The sequence below is a fragment of the Passer domesticus genome, chromosome 4 (genome assembly GCF_036417665.1).
Source record: "Passer domesticus isolate bPasDom1 chromosome 4, bPasDom1.hap1, whole genome shotgun sequence".
Classification (NCBI taxonomy): domain Eukaryota; kingdom Metazoa; phylum Chordata; class Aves; order Passeriformes; family Passeridae; genus Passer; species Passer domesticus.
Window position 1 is genome coordinate 41246638 of NC_087477.1, and position 21316 is coordinate 41267953.

The 21316-nt window shown below is 40.2% G+C and overlaps 2 protein-coding genes across 6 annotated transcripts in view; one reads left to right on the plus strand and one right to left on the minus strand.

Annotated features, from left to right (window-relative positions):
* Positions 1-15376: 15376 nt before the first annotated feature.
* Positions 15377-18497, minus strand: TIGD4 (tigger transposable element derived 4). Its single transcript, XM_064417386.1, has one exon. The coding sequence runs from the start codon at positions 18326-18328 to the stop codon at positions 16622-16624; it is 1707 nt and encodes a 568-aa protein (XP_064273456.1). The 5' UTR covers positions 18329-18497; the 3' UTR covers positions 15377-16621.
* Positions 18390-21316, plus strand: part of ARFIP1 (ADP ribosylation factor interacting protein 1) — a 40595-nt gene continuing 37668 nt past the window's right edge. Inside the window, exon 1 of one of the 5 annotated variants that reach the window (XM_064417391.1) lies at positions 18390-18527. The gene's annotated coding sequence lies outside the window, so the exon portion shown is untranslated. The remainder of the gene's footprint in view (positions 18528-21316) is intronic. The other 4 variants (XM_064417389.1, XM_064417388.1, XM_064417387.1 and 1 more) reach the window with 4 other exon arrangements.

Here is a 21316-nt window from a genome sequence, read left to right on the forward strand (position 1 = left end):
CTCCCCTCCTGCCTTGGTTTTCAAGCTGTAATTCTTCCCCACATAGGGGTGAGAGACTGCATGCATTTACAGTCCCAAAAGGCAGCCCCCAAGTGGGCTGTCTTCAGCAAATGGGATGAATGGCTGGCATTAGGAGCTTACAACTGAGTATTCTGGGCTGGTTTGTGCAAAGGAAGAGGAAAAAGCAGAAAACCACATCATTTTTTGTTATGAGCAGGTGGTTTAGCGAGAAAGTGCTGAGGCACTGGTGTGATGATGGCTGCAGATGACAGGGGACAGAAGATTTCTGTCCCCACCAGGATGCACAGTGGGGGCCCACAGTGCCATGGTTGATTGAGGTGGCAAGGGGAAGGTAATCCTGACTCCCTTCGTGGCTCCTCTTTGTTTTTGCTCCCCCTTGGCAGTCTCTGTCAGGGTGTGCAGGCCCTGGCTGTTGCCCCTCCAAATGCTGCCCTGTCCTCTGTCCCACCACCCCATCACTGTCCACACACTCAGAAACATGTAAGGGCTGGCCAGGGGCTTCCACATGTTTCCTGTTCTGTGTTGCTCTGTGGGTAAGTGCAATGGAGAACTTAAAAAATTAAACCAAACATTTTCAGTCTTCTTGCTATATAGGGTGGGCCTAGCCAGGGCTCAGGATCTGGATCTGGATCTAAACCATACATGTACCCAAGCAGGGAGAGTGGTTGGACCACAGAATTGGTTGTCCCACTGTAGAAATAAGTGCTAGGTCTAAAATTAATCTCTCTGAGTTAAGGAGAGTCTGCACTCCAGCTTTTACTCTGGAGTATCCCAGCCATTTTAAATACTTGCATAAAATTTTCCAGTAGTAATTAAGGAAGGAGGGTTGAATGGTGACTGTGTAGGAGCTTCATAGTACTTCCTCTAGACATCAGTCTGTCAAAATCTGATTTCTGGTCAGAATTTGCTGAGTTCTGGAATTTGTCAAAGCTGGTGATTCTTTCTGTTCAGATTGGTGGGGAGTGATCCATTTCTGCTCTGCTTCTCCAGCTAATACTTTTTCTTAACACACTGATGCTTTTATAGGTCATCAGTTTTAGGTTATTTAGCTTGAGTAGCTGAGAAATAGGTCAGTGATTCATTTAATGACCAGCTTGTTGATAGATTTAAGCTCCTTGAATGATACAGTTAACTTAAAATCTGAACTGGTTTCTTAGTATTGGCAATGCATGTATGTGATAAAATAGTGGGGGGAAAAGCAAAGTTGCAACATTTGCACCTACAAGTAGATAAAGAGGAGCTCTGAGTTTTGAAGCCAGTACACTGACTAACAAATCAAATATTTCTAGGAGACATTCTTTAATATGATGTCATAGTCATACACAATAACACTTACCAGACACTAGTGTCAGAGGTGAAACTTGCCAATACTTTTAAGAATTTTCCATTAAAAAAATGACAGAAACTCCAAGGATTAGTAATAGTGCCTAACTGACAGACTGTTTGAATGATGGAAGTCCAGAAATTGAGGCTACCCATCTATACTCAGAGGTGATTTTGTCTAGCCTGGCAATAGGAAAGCTGATAATGGGCCGGTAGCCAGCAAAGGCAAAGCCTGTCTATGTTTTCAGGAGCAGAGTCTCAGATTCCAAGGCTGTCACTGTTGTCCATCCTCAGCTTTTCTTGAACTTTAGTCAGCAGTAGGCAAAGTCTTGCTATTTAACAGAATTTTTGTTGCTTTAATGTACAGAAAAGATGTGCTGTACTCCTTTCTATTTCTTGCCCATTTCCTTCCCAGCTTTGACACTCTAATACCACATGGGCTGCAAACATGTTCCTCTGATTTATCCTGCCCTGCATATTTGTGGTTTTGCCCCGTTCTGTAGACTCAGCCCAGTTCACTCATCCATTACAAAAACATAAACCTAGAGAGAGAAACTGGAAGGGAAAACAGGAAAGGATTTGTGTTTGGTTTGTATCTTTGCTGCATTTTTACACCATATTTCTAATTCAAAGAATTATATACTTTTCTCTTTCCCTTTTCAGTCTTTCTACATAGGTTGTAGCATTTCCCCTCAAGTTCCCATCAACTATTATTGACAAATGTTTGGCTAACAACTCATCACTGCCCCTTGAAAGCAAGATAGCCATCTACTGCTGTGTACACAAGTATGACTTCTAAGGCAAATAAAAGTACAGGTAATGTGACTCTTGGCCACAGTACCTTTTAATGAAGATTTCTGAGGCATACAAAGGTGGTTTGGAATGCATTTGACATGCATTTTTTTTAATTGTAGGGAAGGAGTGATGAGGTATTTTGGATGCTGGCCACTCAGACTCTCAGGCAAGGACAGTTACTTCAGTCCATGCCCAGCAGCATTGGGATTGTGATCCCCTGAGTACTCCCAGCAGGCTCCCTTTGGCCTGCCTGGGAAGCTAGGTTGGTACCTTTGCCTTGGTTGTTGTCTTCAGCCTCATGCGTCTCTCCTCATAGCTGAAATACAGAAACCAAAAGCTGTAGTGACAACTTTGCTGCAAAACAAACTTGTGCATTTGGAAACCCATGTGGCTTCAGTCATGGATGGTTTTGTAAGAGGGGCAGATTGCATCTGACAATTTCATGGGCCTTAGTGCATTTTCTAGGATCCACAATGCACCTTAGCAAAAGGAAGTGTCTTTTCACAAGTTAAACCACTAAATTTTCAGGACGCTCACAATGTATGTTACTCATCTGGAAACATTTGTACAAGTTCAGTGTTACTGTTTCATTGGTTTTTAGAGTGTAAAGGGCAGTTCTGAGCACAAAGCTAGGCTGTTTGCTGATGTTGTTCCCTAGCAGAGAAGGATTTGCATCACTGAGATTACAGGATGTCATCAGAGTGACATTTTCAGAAAAACAGAAATGTATTGCAATGCTGCAGCCGCTTGGCTGACACTCTTCTAGTTCCTTTTTCCTGTGAGAACAGCAACAGCTAAACTTGCAAGTGATGTGGCAATCTGATGGTTAGTTACAGGGCTTTTATTACAAACCTGCTAGTACAGCTTGTCTGCTGCAGTCCTGAGCAGCTAATCCACCTGCTCTGAAGTGCAGGCAGGGGCCAGAGCCAGCCAGGTTCTGCTACTCCCTCAATGACTTGTTTCTGCCTCTGACAGATGTTGAGAAAGGATGGATAAAATTTTCCCACAAGTTTCTGTGGAAGAATGGAAAATAACCGTGTATTGCAATTCACTGCAACATTTTAAAAAGAAACAAACATCAAAGCAAAAGAGTTTGTGCAAAGCCCACAGGGATCTTCTTGAGTCAGCCACAGTGTCAGCTGCAATGGCACTTCTGTGGGCTGCTGAGGTCAGATTTGCAGAATCAAGGCTGAAATCCATCCTAGTGTAGAAATCTCATGGGAATCTGGAACCCCATCCACAGTTGCACTTGTTTCAGAGCAAGCAATGTCTGACTGAGTTGCAGATGACAAAGCTCTCTTTCCAACAAATTCAAATCTAGATTGTATGAAAGGAGAAGTTACATTTTGTTTCAGCCAGAGAGGTGCTTCAGGAAAAGTTTTCGATCTTTCTGAAACCAATGCCACCAGTATAAATTAGAACAAAGCTTAGAACAATGACATGTTATCCCTAACAACTAGGACAATGTAATAAAACTAAAATGAGAATGACAATAAAAGCATAAAACCTGCCAGTTTTAAGAATCTCTTTGCTTAACTGAACTTGTAATTGTCTTTTATTTTCTTTTTATTTTTCTTTTTTTTTTTTCTCCACATACATAACACAGGCTGTTATTTCATGCTGACAATATTTTGGAGGCTTCAATAGGAACAGAAATAAAATACAAGACTAAAATTGAAAACATCCAGATGTTTGCGTCTACAAAATTATACTTGAAAATATTCAGATGTTTGCATCTAAGTTTCCTTTAACAAAATAAAAAATGGCTAAGATTGAAAATCTCTGAAATGGAAGAGGCCTCAGGGTGCATGGAGAGCACTGGCAGATTTATATTGAAGTGTAGCTGGACACTTGGTTTCTACTAATTTTTGGGAAAGGAGTACATGGATTATACATTTTGCACATGCCTAAATAACTTGTGAATTATGTAAATTCCTAAAATAGATGATGCCTTCATTCTGCTGTAGCACTGACTGTGTATTGAAAGATGTGTCCTCCTGGAAGCTCAGCTTTCCCTCAGGCAAAATCCGCAGCTGAAGCTGCACTTCCTAAAGGACAATGTCTGGTCAGCAAAGTCGTCTTGTTATTTGACCACAAGAGAGACACAATTACTAGCTGATGTAGGTAGTCCCCAGCAGAGCTTTCTCTAGCCTTGTGGGGATTCACCCATGAAATCCTTCACACAAGAACCTTCCTAGACTCCTATCCTTGAAGTGTAGGTGGGACTCCATGAGGTCTATCTTTGTCTCAATGCAGGTGGGTGAAGGTGGGATGAACACTCCAAAGTACAACTTTAGGGTTTGGTTTTTTTTAAAGCCTGCACTTACCTCAATGCCACCAGCTTCATATTCCTTTTGGTAGCTAAATAATTAGTGCTTTCTCCTAACTATGTAACTTCAGAGTGCTTCTGGGCTCCAACAGTGGTTGTACCCTTTTCTGCCCCCAAAACTGTCTGTTTTAACAGGGAAAACCCAGGTTTTTGGGCCTCACTTATTTTCAAAACTGTGCAGAGCCTCCTGAGACATGAAGCCATGAGCATCTCAGACAAGAAGCCAAGGCCTGAGCAATGCAATTCTGAGAATCGAATTTTCAGGCACTTTTATTCATTGTGACACACCACTACTGTGAGAGAAATTTACAATATATTAGTCTTTTATATTTTGTTCTTCTAAGGCCAGTGCTGGAATGAAACTGAAATAAAAGCCATCAGTTTTTTAAAAGGCTTGGGTCATCTTCCTGACCTTTTATTTATTAGTAAATCAGGCTTTCACTTCTTAGTGGAACAGCATAGGGATTTATTAGTTAAAGGTTTGTTTCATTCTTTGAAAGTAATTACGCACAGGTTGTATTAGGGTTTAAGCTGGAATTAGAGACTGAAATTATATAAATGGAAATATAAATTTTCTGTAGGGTTGCAGTATCCCAAACCTGTATTAAGTATACAGCTGATGTAAACAATCCAAGTCATAAAGGAACAACCAGGTCATTGGGCACTGCAACCCAGCTGTCAGGAGAGGATCTCCTTCCACTCTCAGTCAGAGGCTGAGGAGCGCATCTGACCAGAAGTGGACCCCAAAAGATAAGCCATGTAATAAGCTAGGAAGAATTAATTTGCTTGAGATGCCTCACAGAGGGATAGGAGTGTGTTCAAAAGGCTGTTCAGAACAGGAGCTGACTCCTGGGTCTCTGGTATTGGGAATAAAGCTGTTTTGTACAGAAATGGCTGTGCAGGCACAGCAGAGCAGCAGACCTCCCAGCACAGACAGACACGTGGCAGACAATACAACTATCATGCTAAAAGGAGTATCTGTGCAATTTAGAAAAAAAAATTCAGAGAATGGAAATTCTCTGTGGCTGCTCCTGGGAGTGAGAGAAGAAACATGTCCCACGCAAAGATCAGAGCCTTGTCTGCTCACAGGCTTTCATGTGCCAGCTCACTTGATAGATGCATGGTCAGCAGCTTAAAAGGGGAAAAAGCTGTCAGCCGGTGAATTATCTTCACATGAAACGTCAGCGCTGTGTGTCTTACACGGAGGTGCCTACTCAGTAGTTGTCACTTACAAGTCAATGCCAGCTTAAGAAAAAACCCACAGCGCTCTGTAGAAATTGAAATATTTCTCTTAAAGAGATAACAAGACATGAGACTGATGAAGTAAAGGATTGAAAACCAAACAGAAATCTGTCCCGGGTGCAATCACTGGGGATTTAGTAAAATGAAGAGTAGAGAAACAAGGTACTTGAGGGAAAGTAAGCTAGATTTTTTTAAATCCTCCTTACTTTAATTTTTAGGGTGCTTCAGCTGGATGTATGAAGATATTTTCTCAGCTGTGAGCAATTCATAAGAAGAGAATAAAATCTGAAAAGCACATTCCTTCAGGAATACTAGACCATAAAAAAACACACCAGCACATCCAAATTGTAATGTGAGTACCAAGATTTTTCCAGCCACACCTAAAGCATCTGAAGATAATCTTTGATGTCCTAAAATAATGCTGCTTAAATGTTGCTTGATACATTTTTAGGCTGTGGCAGCTCTCATTTGATCCTCCCATCTAGGTCACTTTTTCTGTTCTTGAATTAAATGTTCTTGAGTTTTTCCTTTGCATATTTTCACTGTAATTACTGAACTTCACAAATAGTTTAGCTAGCGTCCAGACTCTAAAGAAACATTATAGACAAGCCTTTTTAAAGCTTCTCAGATACTTTAAAATGCAAATAACTACATTTAAGAGTATGGATATCTGATCTGGGGCAAATTTAGTTCCTAGATGATTTGAAAAATTTATTTTCCATAGTTTGTAATTTAAATACCTTTAAAGGACCTAATCCAAGTGCTCAGTTCTAGTGTCGTGTTATGAACCAGCATTTAAAATCATGGAAGCAGCCTCCAGTCCTGTCACAGTCAAGCTCTGCAGAATTTGAGGACATATTTAAGCATATAGATAGACCCAGTAGAATTAAAGAAACAGTATCCAGCTTTAAACCAGACAGATATTAAAGGAAAAAAGTGTGATAGTCTGCAGAGAGACTGTATTTATAATGTGTATGTAAGTGAGAGGCTAAATTAAAGTGTTTGGAAGCCTCTCAGCCTGTATTTTGAGCCTGTGCCTGTTTAACTTCAGGCCCCTGAATCAAAATGTGTTAGTGGTCCTGAAGGCACTTTGTCTGCTCCTCTATGCAAGTGGAAACTAGGACTGAAGCAATGAAACGTAGCTGATTATTAGAAAATAAACATATTTTTGAAACATATTAAAAAAAATCAGTTAAAGCACTTTCTACATGGCATTACATTATTAAGACTGGTTTGACCATCACAGATGCTAATATGTGATACATTGCTTTGTGAGGGTTCTTATACTAAACCCACATATTGCTAACTCAAAAGGTTTTCAACTGCCTTTGCAGAACCAAGGAAGCTGTTTCAGAAATTTTACACTTTTATCTAGAACCTGAAATCAAAAACCATGCTGAAACCTGGAAAACCATGTATGTACACCCTCATTTTCAGATGAAAATGTGAGTGGTGTCTTCCCTACAATTCTTATTTCTCTGAAAACCCCATCTCAACACAGGGTTTTACTGAGCAGATCTTCAAACAGGTGATAGAATTTTTTTGGTGATATGCATTCAAAATGCCATCAGTCACAACCCAGGGAGGGATATACTGAGGGCATTTTTGGCAGAAAGCATTGCTTCTCAACACTCTGTGTTTAAATCTAACTTTGAGTTCAGTAAAGCTGACTGTAGTGCTGCAGAAAAAAAAATCATAAATTTGGCCTTGTGATTGAGTCTGGTATGGGGAGAAATCCTTTTCTAAGAGGTGGGTTGGATGTACTGCAGCACATTTTCAGGTGGATCCGTGATTTGACCAGTGTCTGTGATGGCAGTACAGGATGGCACACATTTATTAAATATTTATTTGGTTGCTGTAGAGAGCTGTGCCAGTAAAATATACTTCAGTATATATACTAGCAGCCCAATTATACATCCTAATAGCAGTACACAGACTGATACCCCTTAACTCCTGTGATTCCTCTTCTATGCATCTGTCCGTGCCACAGCCACACCCCTGTGCCAAAGTATAGGTGCACCAAGTGTGGTCTGAAGTGAGAAGATCATGGTTCTGATCAAGGCTGCTACCTTGCCTACATCCTGCTCTCTGAGGCTTGATCTTCTGTCAGAAGGTACAGGTTTTATACTTTGGTGTATCCTAAGTATGAGGCAAGCAATACTAAAATTCTGTGAGACCTGGCATTTAGCCATTCACAGGCAGATGCAGCAAGAATGAAAAAAGTCAGTCCTAACTATTGGCTGCTAATGAAACCCCTGATGGAAAGAATTGTAGATGTGATCCTATAGGAAATAGAAGCTTCCTGGAAGTGAACATAATTTCTCTCGTAATCCATTTTCCTTCTGAGTACTTAATTGTGAAGCTTTGTGCTTTCTACCATGTCTGTAAAGGTCAATCCACACCTAACCTGAGTCTACGCCCTTCTTGAATGTAAGTAAGGGCAGATCTCGGCATGGTTTAAGTTCTTATCATTTCATCTCCACACAGAGAGAAATGTGGGGTTCATTTGAGGTTCACAACTCATTCTTTTCCCATTAGAGCTGGAAATGCTTTTAGACAATGCAAGTATCCAATACTCAACAAAAAAATCAAATCCCCCCCAAAAAGCCTGCCAAATATAGGTTCTATATTTCAAGCCTGTAAATCAGGAGGGTGGATTGCACAGAACCATCCCAGGTTTCCAAAACACGGGAATGATCGGATCAGGCAGGCGGCTGGCAGGGAATTTTTAATCTCTGAGGAGCTGGAATGGCAGACAGGAAGAGAGAGAAGGATGAATGATTAAAAGCAAACCAGTACCTGCATTACTGCTTTTGGAGGATGTAATCTCACAAATATGTGCCTTGCCTGAGGAGTCAGCATCCTAATAAGAAGCTGGCTCAGCCCACTTGGGAGGCAGAGCAGCAGTTAAATCTCCCGCTGGCCAGATCCCATGGGCTGTTTTCCACACATTGCGAAATTTCTTCCTAATCCTTGCAGGTCAATATGCCTCTGAACACTAGAAGAGATTCCCCCAAAGAACACTTTTCAAAATTATCTCCTTTGTGAGGCTGCACCAGTGCAAGCTACTGGGTTCTCCCCCTGTGAGATAAGGTGAGAGGATAAAGAAATCTGAAAGAAGTATTAAATTCATAAAGCTGCCTAATCCCCATTCCAAATAATTCCTTTAGGAAGCTTACATTAATGTAAGTTTCATATAATCTCATTGTCCAGGATGCTATCTGCCATCCCAGTATTAGTTCTCAACAGATCACTGCGAATGCAGGCATTTCACAAGGAATGCAGGTTTGGAGTTGCACATGTGCATTATGGCTGGGCATAAATAATTCTGTATATATTGTTAGGGAATGATCAAGTAATTTTACTAAAGCTATTTAACTATGAATATTTAAGATTAAATTGCAAGATTTCTGGCCACCCAAGCATTATGTTTGCCAAATGCTCTCCTGTTAGCTCTGGCAGGCAAGTTGTTGGCACCAGATTAATTTTGACAATGCTCCAAAGGTGTAGTATTATTTAGGGCACCTAAATCTACATGAGATAAGTGAAGGCCAGTTGAGGATGGGACACAAAAAACAACAAGTTTTATTACATGTTTACTTCAGCATTAGCTTTTCTATTTGGATTTGTTTGCCAACTTTTACGTGGTGAAAGGGTATGAAGAACAACATTGCCAATTTGGCAAGAAATTATCAAACATTAAATTTCTTTTGGTTCCTAAGAGAATTTCTGTTGCTTTTTGAAAAGATTGGTTTGATAACAAGACATGTAGGGGAAGCCTCCTGATGGGGATTAGAGGGCTGTTTGTATTCATTCAACAAGCAGAGCCAAGAGCCTGTAGCCCTGTCTGCCTGTACTTGTATTTCTGTCCTGCTGTTGCATGTCTATAGCATGTGCCACATCTGCTCCTGCTTCTCTGCAGATGCTCAGTGTATAATGCACTGAGTCTGGTCACCCTCAGCTCACACAGAGAATTAAGTGTTTTTCTTTACTAGGATTTGAATTGTAGTTCAAATGTTAATTGTTTGCTTTTGCCGTGTGTTGAGCATACATGTAACACTCAGAGCCACTTTTTCTCAGAGCAGTGAAACTGAAATCCATTGTGCCAGCCTTTCCAAAATAGTTTAGCAGTTGTTAGCACATAATAAGTATCTCCAGTTCAGATCCCAAGTTCATATTACCAAGTGTCTCTTGGTTAACTTCTGAAAAGCCATGTCAATTTTCAAGCTCATCTGACTCTTAAACGTCAAGACTCTGCAGAAACTCTTCTTATACAGAAATGCTGCTTCAGCCTTGCCTTGTCTCTAGGCAAATGTCTGTTTGCTTACTGAGCATTGATGAGCCCTGGGCAGGGCAGTGACAGTTTACACAGATCGTGTGTCATTAGCTCTGGGGAATAAAACTCAAACACAAATTTGTGTCAGTTTTGAAGTGGAGCTGAATTGTGGGTGGCCATTTCTTGCTATTCAGAATTTAGTGAGCTTGTGGTGTTACCTCTCATTAATAATTTCTGTGAGCCTAATTATGTATAGACATGGATTTACAGAGGACTCTTGATGCTGATTTTTAACAAAAAGTTCTGCTTAACCTGACTTAGAAATTCTCCTTGAGTTCCTGCAGGGGAATTTCAATAGACCAGGACCCTGCCTTTTAACTCCTCCTTTTTTATGTTCTACCTTCCTTTCTCAATGATCTCAGGCCATATGGGCTCACTACACATGGCACAAATATCTGAAGTCTCACAAACACTTATTGAAAGAGCAAAAAGCAAAAATAAACAAAAAAATATGTAGGTTCAAATAAAAACCTTGATAGATACTAGCTAATGTTTGAACTGGCTTTCAATCTGACTTTCTAATGCAGCATTGTAACACAGCTATGTTAACAAACAGTCCTAAACTCTTTGTGCAGGTTTTGTTTGTGAGTTTATTTTTTACAAGGCTAAAAAAAAGAATAAAATCCATGCTGGTGATCAGGAGTGCAAAGGAAAGTTTCAAACAAAGGCAAGACTTGAAATGACTAAGCAGAAAGGATGGGGGGAAAACATGCAAAGAGGTGAAGTTAGGGAAGATAACATACTTTTAATCATTAAATAATATTTGATGTACAAATATCATGAAGACATGGTTGTCTCCAGAAAGAGTTAAGTATTTGCTTTTGGAGGAGAGTACTGGACATGAAATCATAGAAAGGAGGACAAGGGAATTTGACATGCAGATTAAATATTAGATGGGGCCAGTAAAAGTGGAGGGAAGAAAGAGCCAAAGAGTAAGAGTAGTGATATGATATTTAGAAATGTGAATGTAAAAGTGGAATGTGGGAAGGATGCTATACAGGCAGGTAGGGGTAAGAAATGAAAGAGAAATAGAAGCAGTTTAAACAAAGATACTAAATGTCAAATTCAGAATTTCAAAAGAACAGGTCAGAAGGGACCACTGACAGAAAGAGAAAATGGAGACACCTGAAAGGAGAGAGAGATTGTGTTTTGTTACCAGTTCTCTTGGACATTCTGGGGAACTGCTGGAAAAAACACTGCTCACCCTCTGCTACAAAAGGAAAAGACAAAAACAAATAATGACATATTAAATATTTTCAGCTAAGTGAAGCAAGGGTTTAGGAAAGCCACTAAATACAGCAATGGAGAAATTAGGGCCTACGATCACGAGGATGAGTACTAAGAAGGTGATACTAGCTGATACATGAGACAGTTCAAAAATATGATCTGCAAAAGATAATATTAGAAATAGGGAGTGTAAGGAGGAAAGCAGTTTGCCAGAAGGTTGGGCCAACAGTCCTAACTTTAACATTAGAATTGTCAGGATATCAATAAATATAATGGATGAATAAAAGGTGGAAGGGGAAAGAAATAGCATTTTGAATAGCAAAGCATCATTTATACAGGTTAGAAATAGGAGGTACCAACACCACTAGAAGAAAAGCAGCACTTTCATTAGGTTGTCTCCTTGTGTGCATGATACAGAGGCAGCCCCACAGCACATCTCTCAAGAGAAGTGGCTGACTTCAGATGGGAAATCCAACACCGAGTTACCACACGTTGAAGTAGTTCTTGAATAGTGAGTGTTTTGTAAGAACTTCTCTACAGCAAGAACTTCTCTTTCAGCCTTGCTACTGAGCAAGGACCAGGAGAGCTGAGACATCTTAATGTCCTCCTCAGCAATCCTGGGTCCCACAGTCTTCAACCAATAAACCATGCATTATTTTATTTGGCATTTGGGTGAGGTTGCACTACCCCATCAGACCACAGCTTTCTCAGACAGATGAGTCACTACCCTGGTGATGACAGCCAAGCACTGGCACAGCACACAGAGCAACACAAGCGTGGAAGGGGGGAGGATGCAAACCAGCTCTGGACCTCACCTCCCCAGTGACACAGCCACTACCTGTGGGCAGGCTGACAGCTCCCATGGATTGTAGCTACCTCTGTGTTGATGGGAGTGACCTGCTCCCCTTGGTGCTGTTCATGCACAAGGCTGGAATGTTGTGGCAGAGGTAGCATGACTTGAAAGCTTGGGAAGAACGTGACTCTCAGCTGAAATATTGTAAAACACAGAAAGCCATTTTAAAAATTGTCAAAAATACAGCACCTTCTCACTCAACAGATTTGGTAATTCAGTGTGCTATTTGTTCACTTGACTGATAGCACTAATTTGCAGTTTACGCTTTTCCATTCTGCTCAAAGAACAGAGGTGACACAGCTGTGAATAAGTTGACAAGAGACTACTGGCTTCCCTACTCTGCCTTAACCCAGAGGTTGTATGGTTTTAACTAGACCAATGCAGTTAAACAGCTACATTTGAAAGGAAAAAATTCAGCTCAAATAGAGTAACTGAGCTACCAAGAAAGGAAATGAACTACACCTGAATTCCTGTTTCTATAAACCAATGATGTGCAGTTGTATCAGGAAAAGGGAATCACATGTCTATACCACACTGCTTTACCAGAATAAAGGCTGTGAGTAAAATCAGGCTGTCAGACATCAAGTTGTTGTGTTTTCATCTGTTGCAAAGGTTTGGTTTTTTTTTTTTTTCTGTTGTTAAAGCATGTATCAACAGAAATATGCTGGTACTCATCCCACTGCAAAAATTTCAGTTAGGTTTGTTTGCTTATTAATTGACTAGGCTTTGTTCTGATTTTCAAGAAAGGGTCCCCCAAAACAGACATATTAAAACATCTAGATACAAACACTGACTTCCTTGCATAAATATAAAAACTCTTCTCTTGCCACAGCAGCATTCAATTCTCAACGAGAACTTTGCAAACCCTTCATTTAACAAATGCCTCCCAAAAATAGGAAGCACCAGCTTTTATTGATATTAAAGGAATAAAATAACATGAAACACTGTCATTACATTCCATGGTTGCCCAGTCACCATACATTTTAGGTAAGTCTTGAGCAGGTCAATATTACTCTATCACTTCAATAAACATAGCCACCAAAAAAACTTGGAGGTATTTTACTAATATTCTCATGTTACAATTTAACTTAAATTTACAAAAATATTGCACATAAAATTTAAAATCACTTTGTGTTTGAGGGTATTATTCTCAAGATTTGTGTAATAATGTGAAACCATTGACTCATTTACTCCCATGACTGCTCAGCTATCAAAATGTCACAAATCTTGGATATACAGGCACACATGGATTGCTCTCCTATAGATCTCTGACTGCCTCCTCTCTTCCATTTTTGCCTAAGGGTGCAAAAAGTTGTTATTTTCTCTTACCATTAGAGGAGAGCAATATTCCTTTTGATAACAGTTTTAAAAGAAGATGCAGTTTTATAGACCTGAAAGGTATCCAGAACTGCACACACAGTAACAAACATACAAAAAAAAAATTAAATCAGAGTGTAATATTTCTAACACTTTTCAAAAAACATGCATTTTTGACGAGCATATTTATTTTACATATTACTTATCACAAGAATGAATCTGAGGATGTTTTTTATTATATCAAACATACTTTCCAAATATTTTTTTTCTATTTTGACCTTGTCTAGACATCAGTTATATTTTTAAAACTTCATATTTTCAGTTCCTATTTCTAGAAGTCACTTTTGGGCTACCAAAAGCAACCTCACTGACTTGATGCTGAAGAATATAATCACTCTGTAACCATGGCATGAAGCAGAAAAGCTATGGAAAAAAAGCACATTGTTGTCCATACTAATATTAAAGTATTAAAGCAAATGACAGCCTTAGTTACCTGCCTTTTGTAGAAAAGGTTCTTAATTTTAAATATGATGCAATCTAAAGATATATCCTTCCTCTCCCTCCAAAAGATAACACCTCAAGATGTAAAAGCCAGTGTCCCGGTGGTTTACCCAGACAAGGTAAAGAAATCTCCAGCTCAAACTGTGTGCACAGGCTAAACTGACAAACATTTACACAGCACACTGCTTCCTTTTCCACTGTTTGTATTTCGGGTCTGGGAGTCTGCATCTCCCCGTGACAAACACCTAAAACAGCAGCAACTTCAGAATGGACTTCATTTTCACTCACTATAAATGTGACCAAAATCCAAGAAAGGAGAAATATTCAGGCTCCTAAATAACTTTGAAAGCTATAGCGTTAAAATATAAAGTGTCTGACTTACAGAACCAGTTTCAGTGAGTGCATTTTAGTTTGGTTTCTCAGAATGAACTAGGTTAGGAAAAAGTCATAAATTCTCCAAATATACAGGATTTTGACAGGCTGTATGTTTTTTAAAGCAAGTTTCACAATTCACCTTCAAAGTCTAGGCCAAATTATTAAATCCTTCCTGTTGCTTTAATGAGGGAATATGAAAACACTCAGTAATTCACTTCCTTCCTTTCCAGCTAACGATGTTATTTCCCATCTCCTGATTTTTACAAGCCTCTTCTTGGAAAAGTTACACTTGTAGAGTGAACCCTTGTTTAACCAAGATTTGCTTCTTACATACATGAGTCTTTCTCATTCAGATCCAACACTTTCACACTCTGAATTCTCTCAGAAGGAAACACAGAGCTCCTTTATCTGGAACCCAGGCCAGTGAGGGCCACATGGAGTCAAATAATAACAAATTACACATTTACTATATGGATAAGAGAAATTTTTCCCTAAACTTGCCTTTAGCAGGAAAAGCTGTTGCAAAGAAATAGATTTTAAATCGAAAGATTGCTATAGGAAAATTATCTAGATATATCTGTGGGATTTAGATGAACTTCAAATAAGCTTAGTCAGAATCAAAAGTATTTTTCATAAGCTTGTTATAAAATATTTAAGCAAGAAGAATGCGACACAGATTGTTAATTTAAAAGATTTTGCATCTGTATTTTAAAATTATAAATACCTAGAAGGAATAATTCAGAGGAGTACCTTTTTCACAGATTCTATAAATCTCCATGTAGGACTTTATTTATTGGGAATTCAACAGAAATTTCTTAATTAATCAGAATATCCTTTGGATGGAATTCACATAATATATTTCACAATGAGAAATCAGAATTTTGTGGGGTTTTTTTGGAAGGGGTTCCAGTAAAATGTTCTTAGAGCCAAAAGCTTTCTCTCACTAACCCTAATATTTTCGCTGTCTTCCTACAATCTGATACGTTTTCTGAAATGATTTCTCAATAATGAAAATGGATAAACTGTCCTACACCAGAAAAGAAACAGTAAACAAAACTGTAGCCAAACTATTTATTTAAAATAGAAGATTCATATATGTGTGAGATTTTTTTCTCATGGTTTAATTATAGGCAGCATAACAGATTTTTTATTATGCAGGCTACCAAAAGGGATTCTAAATTAGAAAAAAATATTATCTCCAACTTTTGAAAAAAAATCTAAATTTATAGCTATGGAAAAGATTTAAAACAGGTTTTGAAAAAAGCCAGAAGGTCACATACACTGTGGGTTTTGGCTCTGATATGATTACCTTCTTTGAAATGCATGCTCCAAGACATGTAAATGTACTGTGATTTACACAACTTCACGCTGCAATCATGCAAACAGCATCCTTGTTAATGGGACTTTTAGTGATAAACCACATTAGTGCATTGAATCCTACAGCAAAGCCTCCAAGTATTGAAAATAAATCAAGAGCTCTGAGATGTTTTTACTCCAGATATTGGCTTTTTTTTCCCTGAATTTACTGTAGAAATACATGGAGCTGCACAGAAAGACCTACATCAAATCTGTGCATCAAAGAGGCTGAAAAGGAGAGAATGGCCTTCCTTTGTGACCTCTTCAAAGACCAAGTAAAGGCTTGTCTTTTGACTCCTGGATGAATGATTATGCCATTCGAGTGTATTCACACATGAGCAGTTTTAAGAAAACAAAACAACACATTCAAAGCTTGGTAACTTTCTGCTGTTCATCATCTGCTGCAAGAGTAAAGATGGCCAGAATTCTTGATAAAGGGCAAAAAATATTTCTTTTTAAAATGCCTTACTTCTCAGCATTTAAGCATGTATTTTCTGTGATATTCAATTTTGTGTTTATGTATCAAAAACACTAAGGTGATAAATATTTACCACTCCACTGTCAAAACTCCAAAAACACCAGTGAAATTATTGATGCGTAGAAGTGCTTGTCTCTTCTTGAAGAAAGAGTTCCAAGTGGTCAACAGTTTATCCTGAGTGCACCAAACTGCTCAAAGAATTTCTTTTGCCCCCACTGTATTTATTACAGTTAGCATTTTAAGGGTTCAGCTTACTCCCTCTCTTCACCTCAAATATGTGTTATTTGCTTCTGATTTTGTGGAAAATTTTTCAATTCATAGCCCTTTTTCATAGTTTTGTTATGTTCATCTAGGCACCTGAGCAAAACATACCAGAGAACATTTCAAAAATGCTTGTTTTAAAAATATCTTTGATTATATATTCTTTTTTTTTCCCCAATTACATGCTTTCCCACTTTGCTAAAATATTTATTCACATGCTACATGTTGAATAAAGTTCTCCAAGTCAGCTAGGGAATCATAAAGAGAATCATCTGTGTCCTGAGTTCTGAGGAACTTTCGGAGGGTATCTAAAGCACTCAAAGCCTCATTTTTGGATGGTAAAAGCTGTTCAGCTCCCTGAAGTCGATCACCTTCATCCTTATCTTCATCACCAACAAATGTCTCAGCTTTATCTGATGCACTTTCTTTGTCACACATCTTTTCATTATGTGTGGGCACTTCGTAAGTTACCAAGCCATCATCTAGAGCTGCATATTCTTCTGAAGACAAACCTTCTGGAAACTCTAGTCCAGCTGCCCGTGCATGTGCAATCAAATCAAAATCACTTTCAACCTCACTGTCATTATCATTTGTCTCAGTTTCTAATTTGAAAGTTACTCCATCGTAAATTTTTGCAATAGTCTCTGGTGTTACTTCCCTCCAGCACAGGCACAGCATCTCAATTGCATCAAGAAGGGTCAGCATAAACTCTTTATTACTTTCTATACAGTCAACAAATCTCTTGATAAGACAGTGCCTGTATTTTACCTTCAGACTTTTGATAATCCTTTCTTTCACAGCTATACATGAAGAGGAGTCTGGAGGAAAGAACACTAATTTGACAGACTTCAGGTGCTTTACTTCTGTGTGAGCTGGGAGAGAATCAACAAGAATAACCACTCGGCGCTGCTGTGCTTGAAATCTGTGATCGAGTTTATGCATCCACTGTTCAAAGATCCCTGAAGTCATGCACGCCCTATCATTTGCTTCATAATCCACTGGCAGCGATTTCACATCTTTGAAAGAGCATGGACTTTTGCTTTTTCCTATAATGAGCAGTGGGAGTTTCTCAGAGCCATCCATATTTGTACCCACCACTACAGTGATGCTCTCTTCGCTTTGTTTTCCTACAGAAAAAGTTTCCCCTTTAAATGTAAACGTGTTATGTGGTAACATCTGATACAACAACCCAGTCTCCTGTATGTAAAACACATTTTTTGGCTGATAATCATTTAAATAACAAGGAAGCACGTTTTGGTACCAAAGAGCTGGAGCACCCACTGCAGGAGTAGCAGCTGCTTCTACAGGCTGGGCTCTGAAAACCAAACCGTACCTCGACTTGAAACGATCGAGCCAGCCATTGCTGCATTTAAAATCACTGTGTCCAAGCTTCTGGGCGAAATCATTCGCCTTGAGGCGCAACATAGGGCCATTGACCGGCACCTTCAAGCACTGTGCAATTCTGTACCACTTCATCAGTGCCTCCTCCAGGTCGGCATAAAAAGCAGTCCTCAGTCTTTTCCTTTTAGGATCAAACCGCAAAGTTTCAAAGGCTTCCAAAACTTTTTCTTTATTCTTCATAATCGAAGACAGAGAGTTCCTCTTGATGCCATACTTGGCTGCAATGTCCGCCTTTTTCTTGCCGCTCTCCACAGCGCTTATGATGTCGATTTTCTCCTCGATAGTTATGCTTTTTTTCCTCCTCACTGTGGGTTCGGGCACAGCCTCTGCCATGGCACCGAGCAGCGTCTCCCAGGCGCGCTCATCCGCGCCCACAGCCGGCCAGGCTCCGTCTCTGCCGCTCCGGCTCTCTCCCCGCCGGCGGCCCGGCCTCCCGGGCACGGCACCCGGCAGGGCTGGAGCAGCCTCCCGGGCGGTGCCGGCGCTGGTTGCCATGGCTGCGACCATAGACATGACGGCCCAGAGAGGCCGCGGCCGCCATCCCTTTCCGGCCCGGCGCTTCCGGCTCCTGCTGCCACCGGGGAAGGAAGAAAATAAAGCTTGAGAGGGGCCGCCGGCGCCGCCCCGCCCGGCCTCCTCCGACCCCCCTTCCCTCCTTCCGTCCTGCCCTCCCGTCCCCCGCAGCACGACGCCCCCGGGGCCGCAGCGGCAGGTGAGGGCCGGGCCGGGCCGGGGCAGGCGCTGGGCCCGGGTTCGGGGAGGGCCGGGCCGCGCCTGCCGCTCCGTCCCGTCCGACGTGTCAGCCGCGGGAGCGGCCGCCCTGCCCCGGGCTGCGCCGCCGCACCGGCGGTGCCCAGCGGGTCGGGCTGGGCCCGGCTCGGCCGGGCGTGCTGGGCGGCAGCGCGGCGAGAGCAGCCCCTGCTCGGGAGCTGGCGGGTTCCGCGAGAGGGAAAGGGAAGCTGTGTGTTGGTGGAGGTAGAAAGCTGTAGGTGCTGTGTGAATTTCGTGCCCCTGGGAGTTATTCCACACCCTGGCAATTACTGTTTTAAGTGTGCCAATTTGTGTTTTGCTTACTGTTCTCAAAGCACGGAAAGGCTTTGGTGTTGTGTGACAAGCAGGTGTTGCGTGTGGTATTGTCTCCAAACGAGAGGCAGATCTTCCAGTATTTCTTATAGTACCTCTCTAATAGGTTATTTTTAACCAAACCCCACTAATAGCCTTTAATTGCATGAAAGTCTTTGGAGGGGATCATTCTGAACATCCAGCCCAGGATGTAGTTTCTGTTTCTCACGTGTGCTTTCTATGCTTGGTGGAAAAGGTAGGAAGGAGTTCTCACTTTGCAGTTGGTGGCTCTGTTACCTAAGAGTTGATTCTCTAGAGAAGATAACAGAAGGGTTCTTTTTGCAGGGCTGAAGAAGAATGTTATTTGATCAGTGCAACTCCAAAACTTTCTGAATCGTTTCATGTATATGTGTAAATGCACACACTTAAAATGTCAGGAATAAGAAACACAGAAGAGTGTTAGATTGGCAAAACTGGAAGCTGAGGCAGTGGCTTGATCAGCTGCTTTTTTCTGATTTGGTAGAAGTTGAAACCAAATGGGAGCCCATGGCTTAGCTAATCTGGAGACAAGCAGAGCATTAAATTGTTTAGGCCGGGTTGATGTAGCATGGGGAGTGCAAAAGTCAGCAGCAGTCCCGTTCTCCAGTCTTCAGCTCCATCATGTCTTCTAACTTGCAAGCTTAATTATATCTTGTGAGTGGAGCAGCCAGGGAATTCCAGAGCATTAAGAGGAAACTGTGGTGTGATTGCAGCAGGAAGTGTTTTATACAGTTCTTTACAGTATTTTTTTAAATTGTTGATCTCTATCTTTACAAGAATTAGTGAAAGTGTTCTTAGTTAAAAATTGAAATGGTCATTAAAATGGTCATTTTGCTACCAGCACTGGGATTTTCTGCAGTGTTACAAAAACTTACATTCTTTATGCAGTTAAGTAGTAAGACAACAATAAAAGTGTGTAATAAACTTCATTTTAGACAGAAGATATCTTGCTGTTGCCTTATTGGCAATTAATTTAGGAGAAAAGTAAGTGAAGGAACCAGTGCATCTTGTTTAGAAAAGCAGATCTGATTGTTGAGAATCCCATGGTTCTTATTTCTGAGACCATCAATCATTTACCCAAGTGATGTAAGTATGTGAAGAATATACTTCTTATTCAAAATTAATTTATCATTGATGACATTTACTTCATATTTTCATGAATAAGCAAATATGAATTTGCCTTTTTAATGAAAAGTACATAAGTATGCTCTTATAACCATTAATTATAAATGGCTAAATGTCTTTTTATGTCTCCATCCTAGAGGAAGCTTACTATGTTGTTCATAAGTTCTTGCTTTGTTTTGCTTTTCGCTTTGCCAGTTGAAGAAGTGATATTTAAATCCCCAGGACTCAAAAATCATGTGGTTTTATTTATGATGAGCAGAACTTAAAATTACTGAGGCTGTAATCAAATATGCATTTAAGGAAGCTTCACCACAGGGGAAATGATTCTTAGTCTAGTCTGTGTTTTCTGTTCAGCTGTGGCGCAGTATTTGTGTGGATTTGTAGAATTGGTATAGTGGGGTAAAAGAGAGCCCAGGAGGACAGGAATGATGTGGACAGGGTTCCAGTTCTTGTCAGAATATGGCTCAATCATGTTTTTTCCAAGTAGAGTGAATCTCTTTGAGTTGTTCTATTGCAGCAGATGGTAGCAAATGTCCTGGTACACCAGTCATCTAACGTGTTCTGAAGTTGTGGCTGCTTTAGTGAAGAAACAAACCAAGCCCTGGATAACACAATCCATGCTGTGCTGGGATGAACAGCTTCTTACAAAGAACAGCCCCATGTCTGGCACCTGCAAGAACTGCAGAGATGCTAAAGTCTGTATGGATTTCTGTAGGGAACCTTAAATGATAGATATGTGTAGATATCATGATTACCACAATTTCACATGAATGTCTTCATTTCTGAATCTTTGTGAAGGTGTAGAAAGTTTTCATCCTTACATCCAGTTTTTGATGTTTACATCCCCATTTTTTTTTCCTGTAGAAGCAGGAAATTCTGTAGTTAAATTTGACTGTGCAGTTAAACTTTTTTTGAAAGCCACCTTTAATCTACTTTTTTTTGCCTTCTCATGTTTTAAAATTGATCACTGTGATCCTGCAGAGCTGTGTTGAAATTGTTAGCACTACTTGTAGGAAAAGAAAACTACAAAAAATTAATCATGGAGGGGTGTTCTAATGCAAATGGTGAATTCATTTGGGTTTTAAAAATTATTTGCTTTTATGCAGTGTCTTCTACATGGACTTCTGAGTTTGTTCTTGCCCCTAGGTTCTTAAATCTATCAAAAATTCTTAAATCTATCAAAAAATGTTTTTGCCTGTAGTAGTTTAGAACTGTGTTACCGTGGTACACAGGCTTGTATGTGATGAAGAAATATAACTCCAGGAACACCGATGT

What these genes read in the sequence shown, in the direction of transcription:
- TIGD4 (XM_064417386.1), bottom strand. Translation starts at nt 18,328, where the DNA reads ATGTCTATGGTCGCAGCCATGGCAACCAGCGCCGGCACCGCCCGGGAG.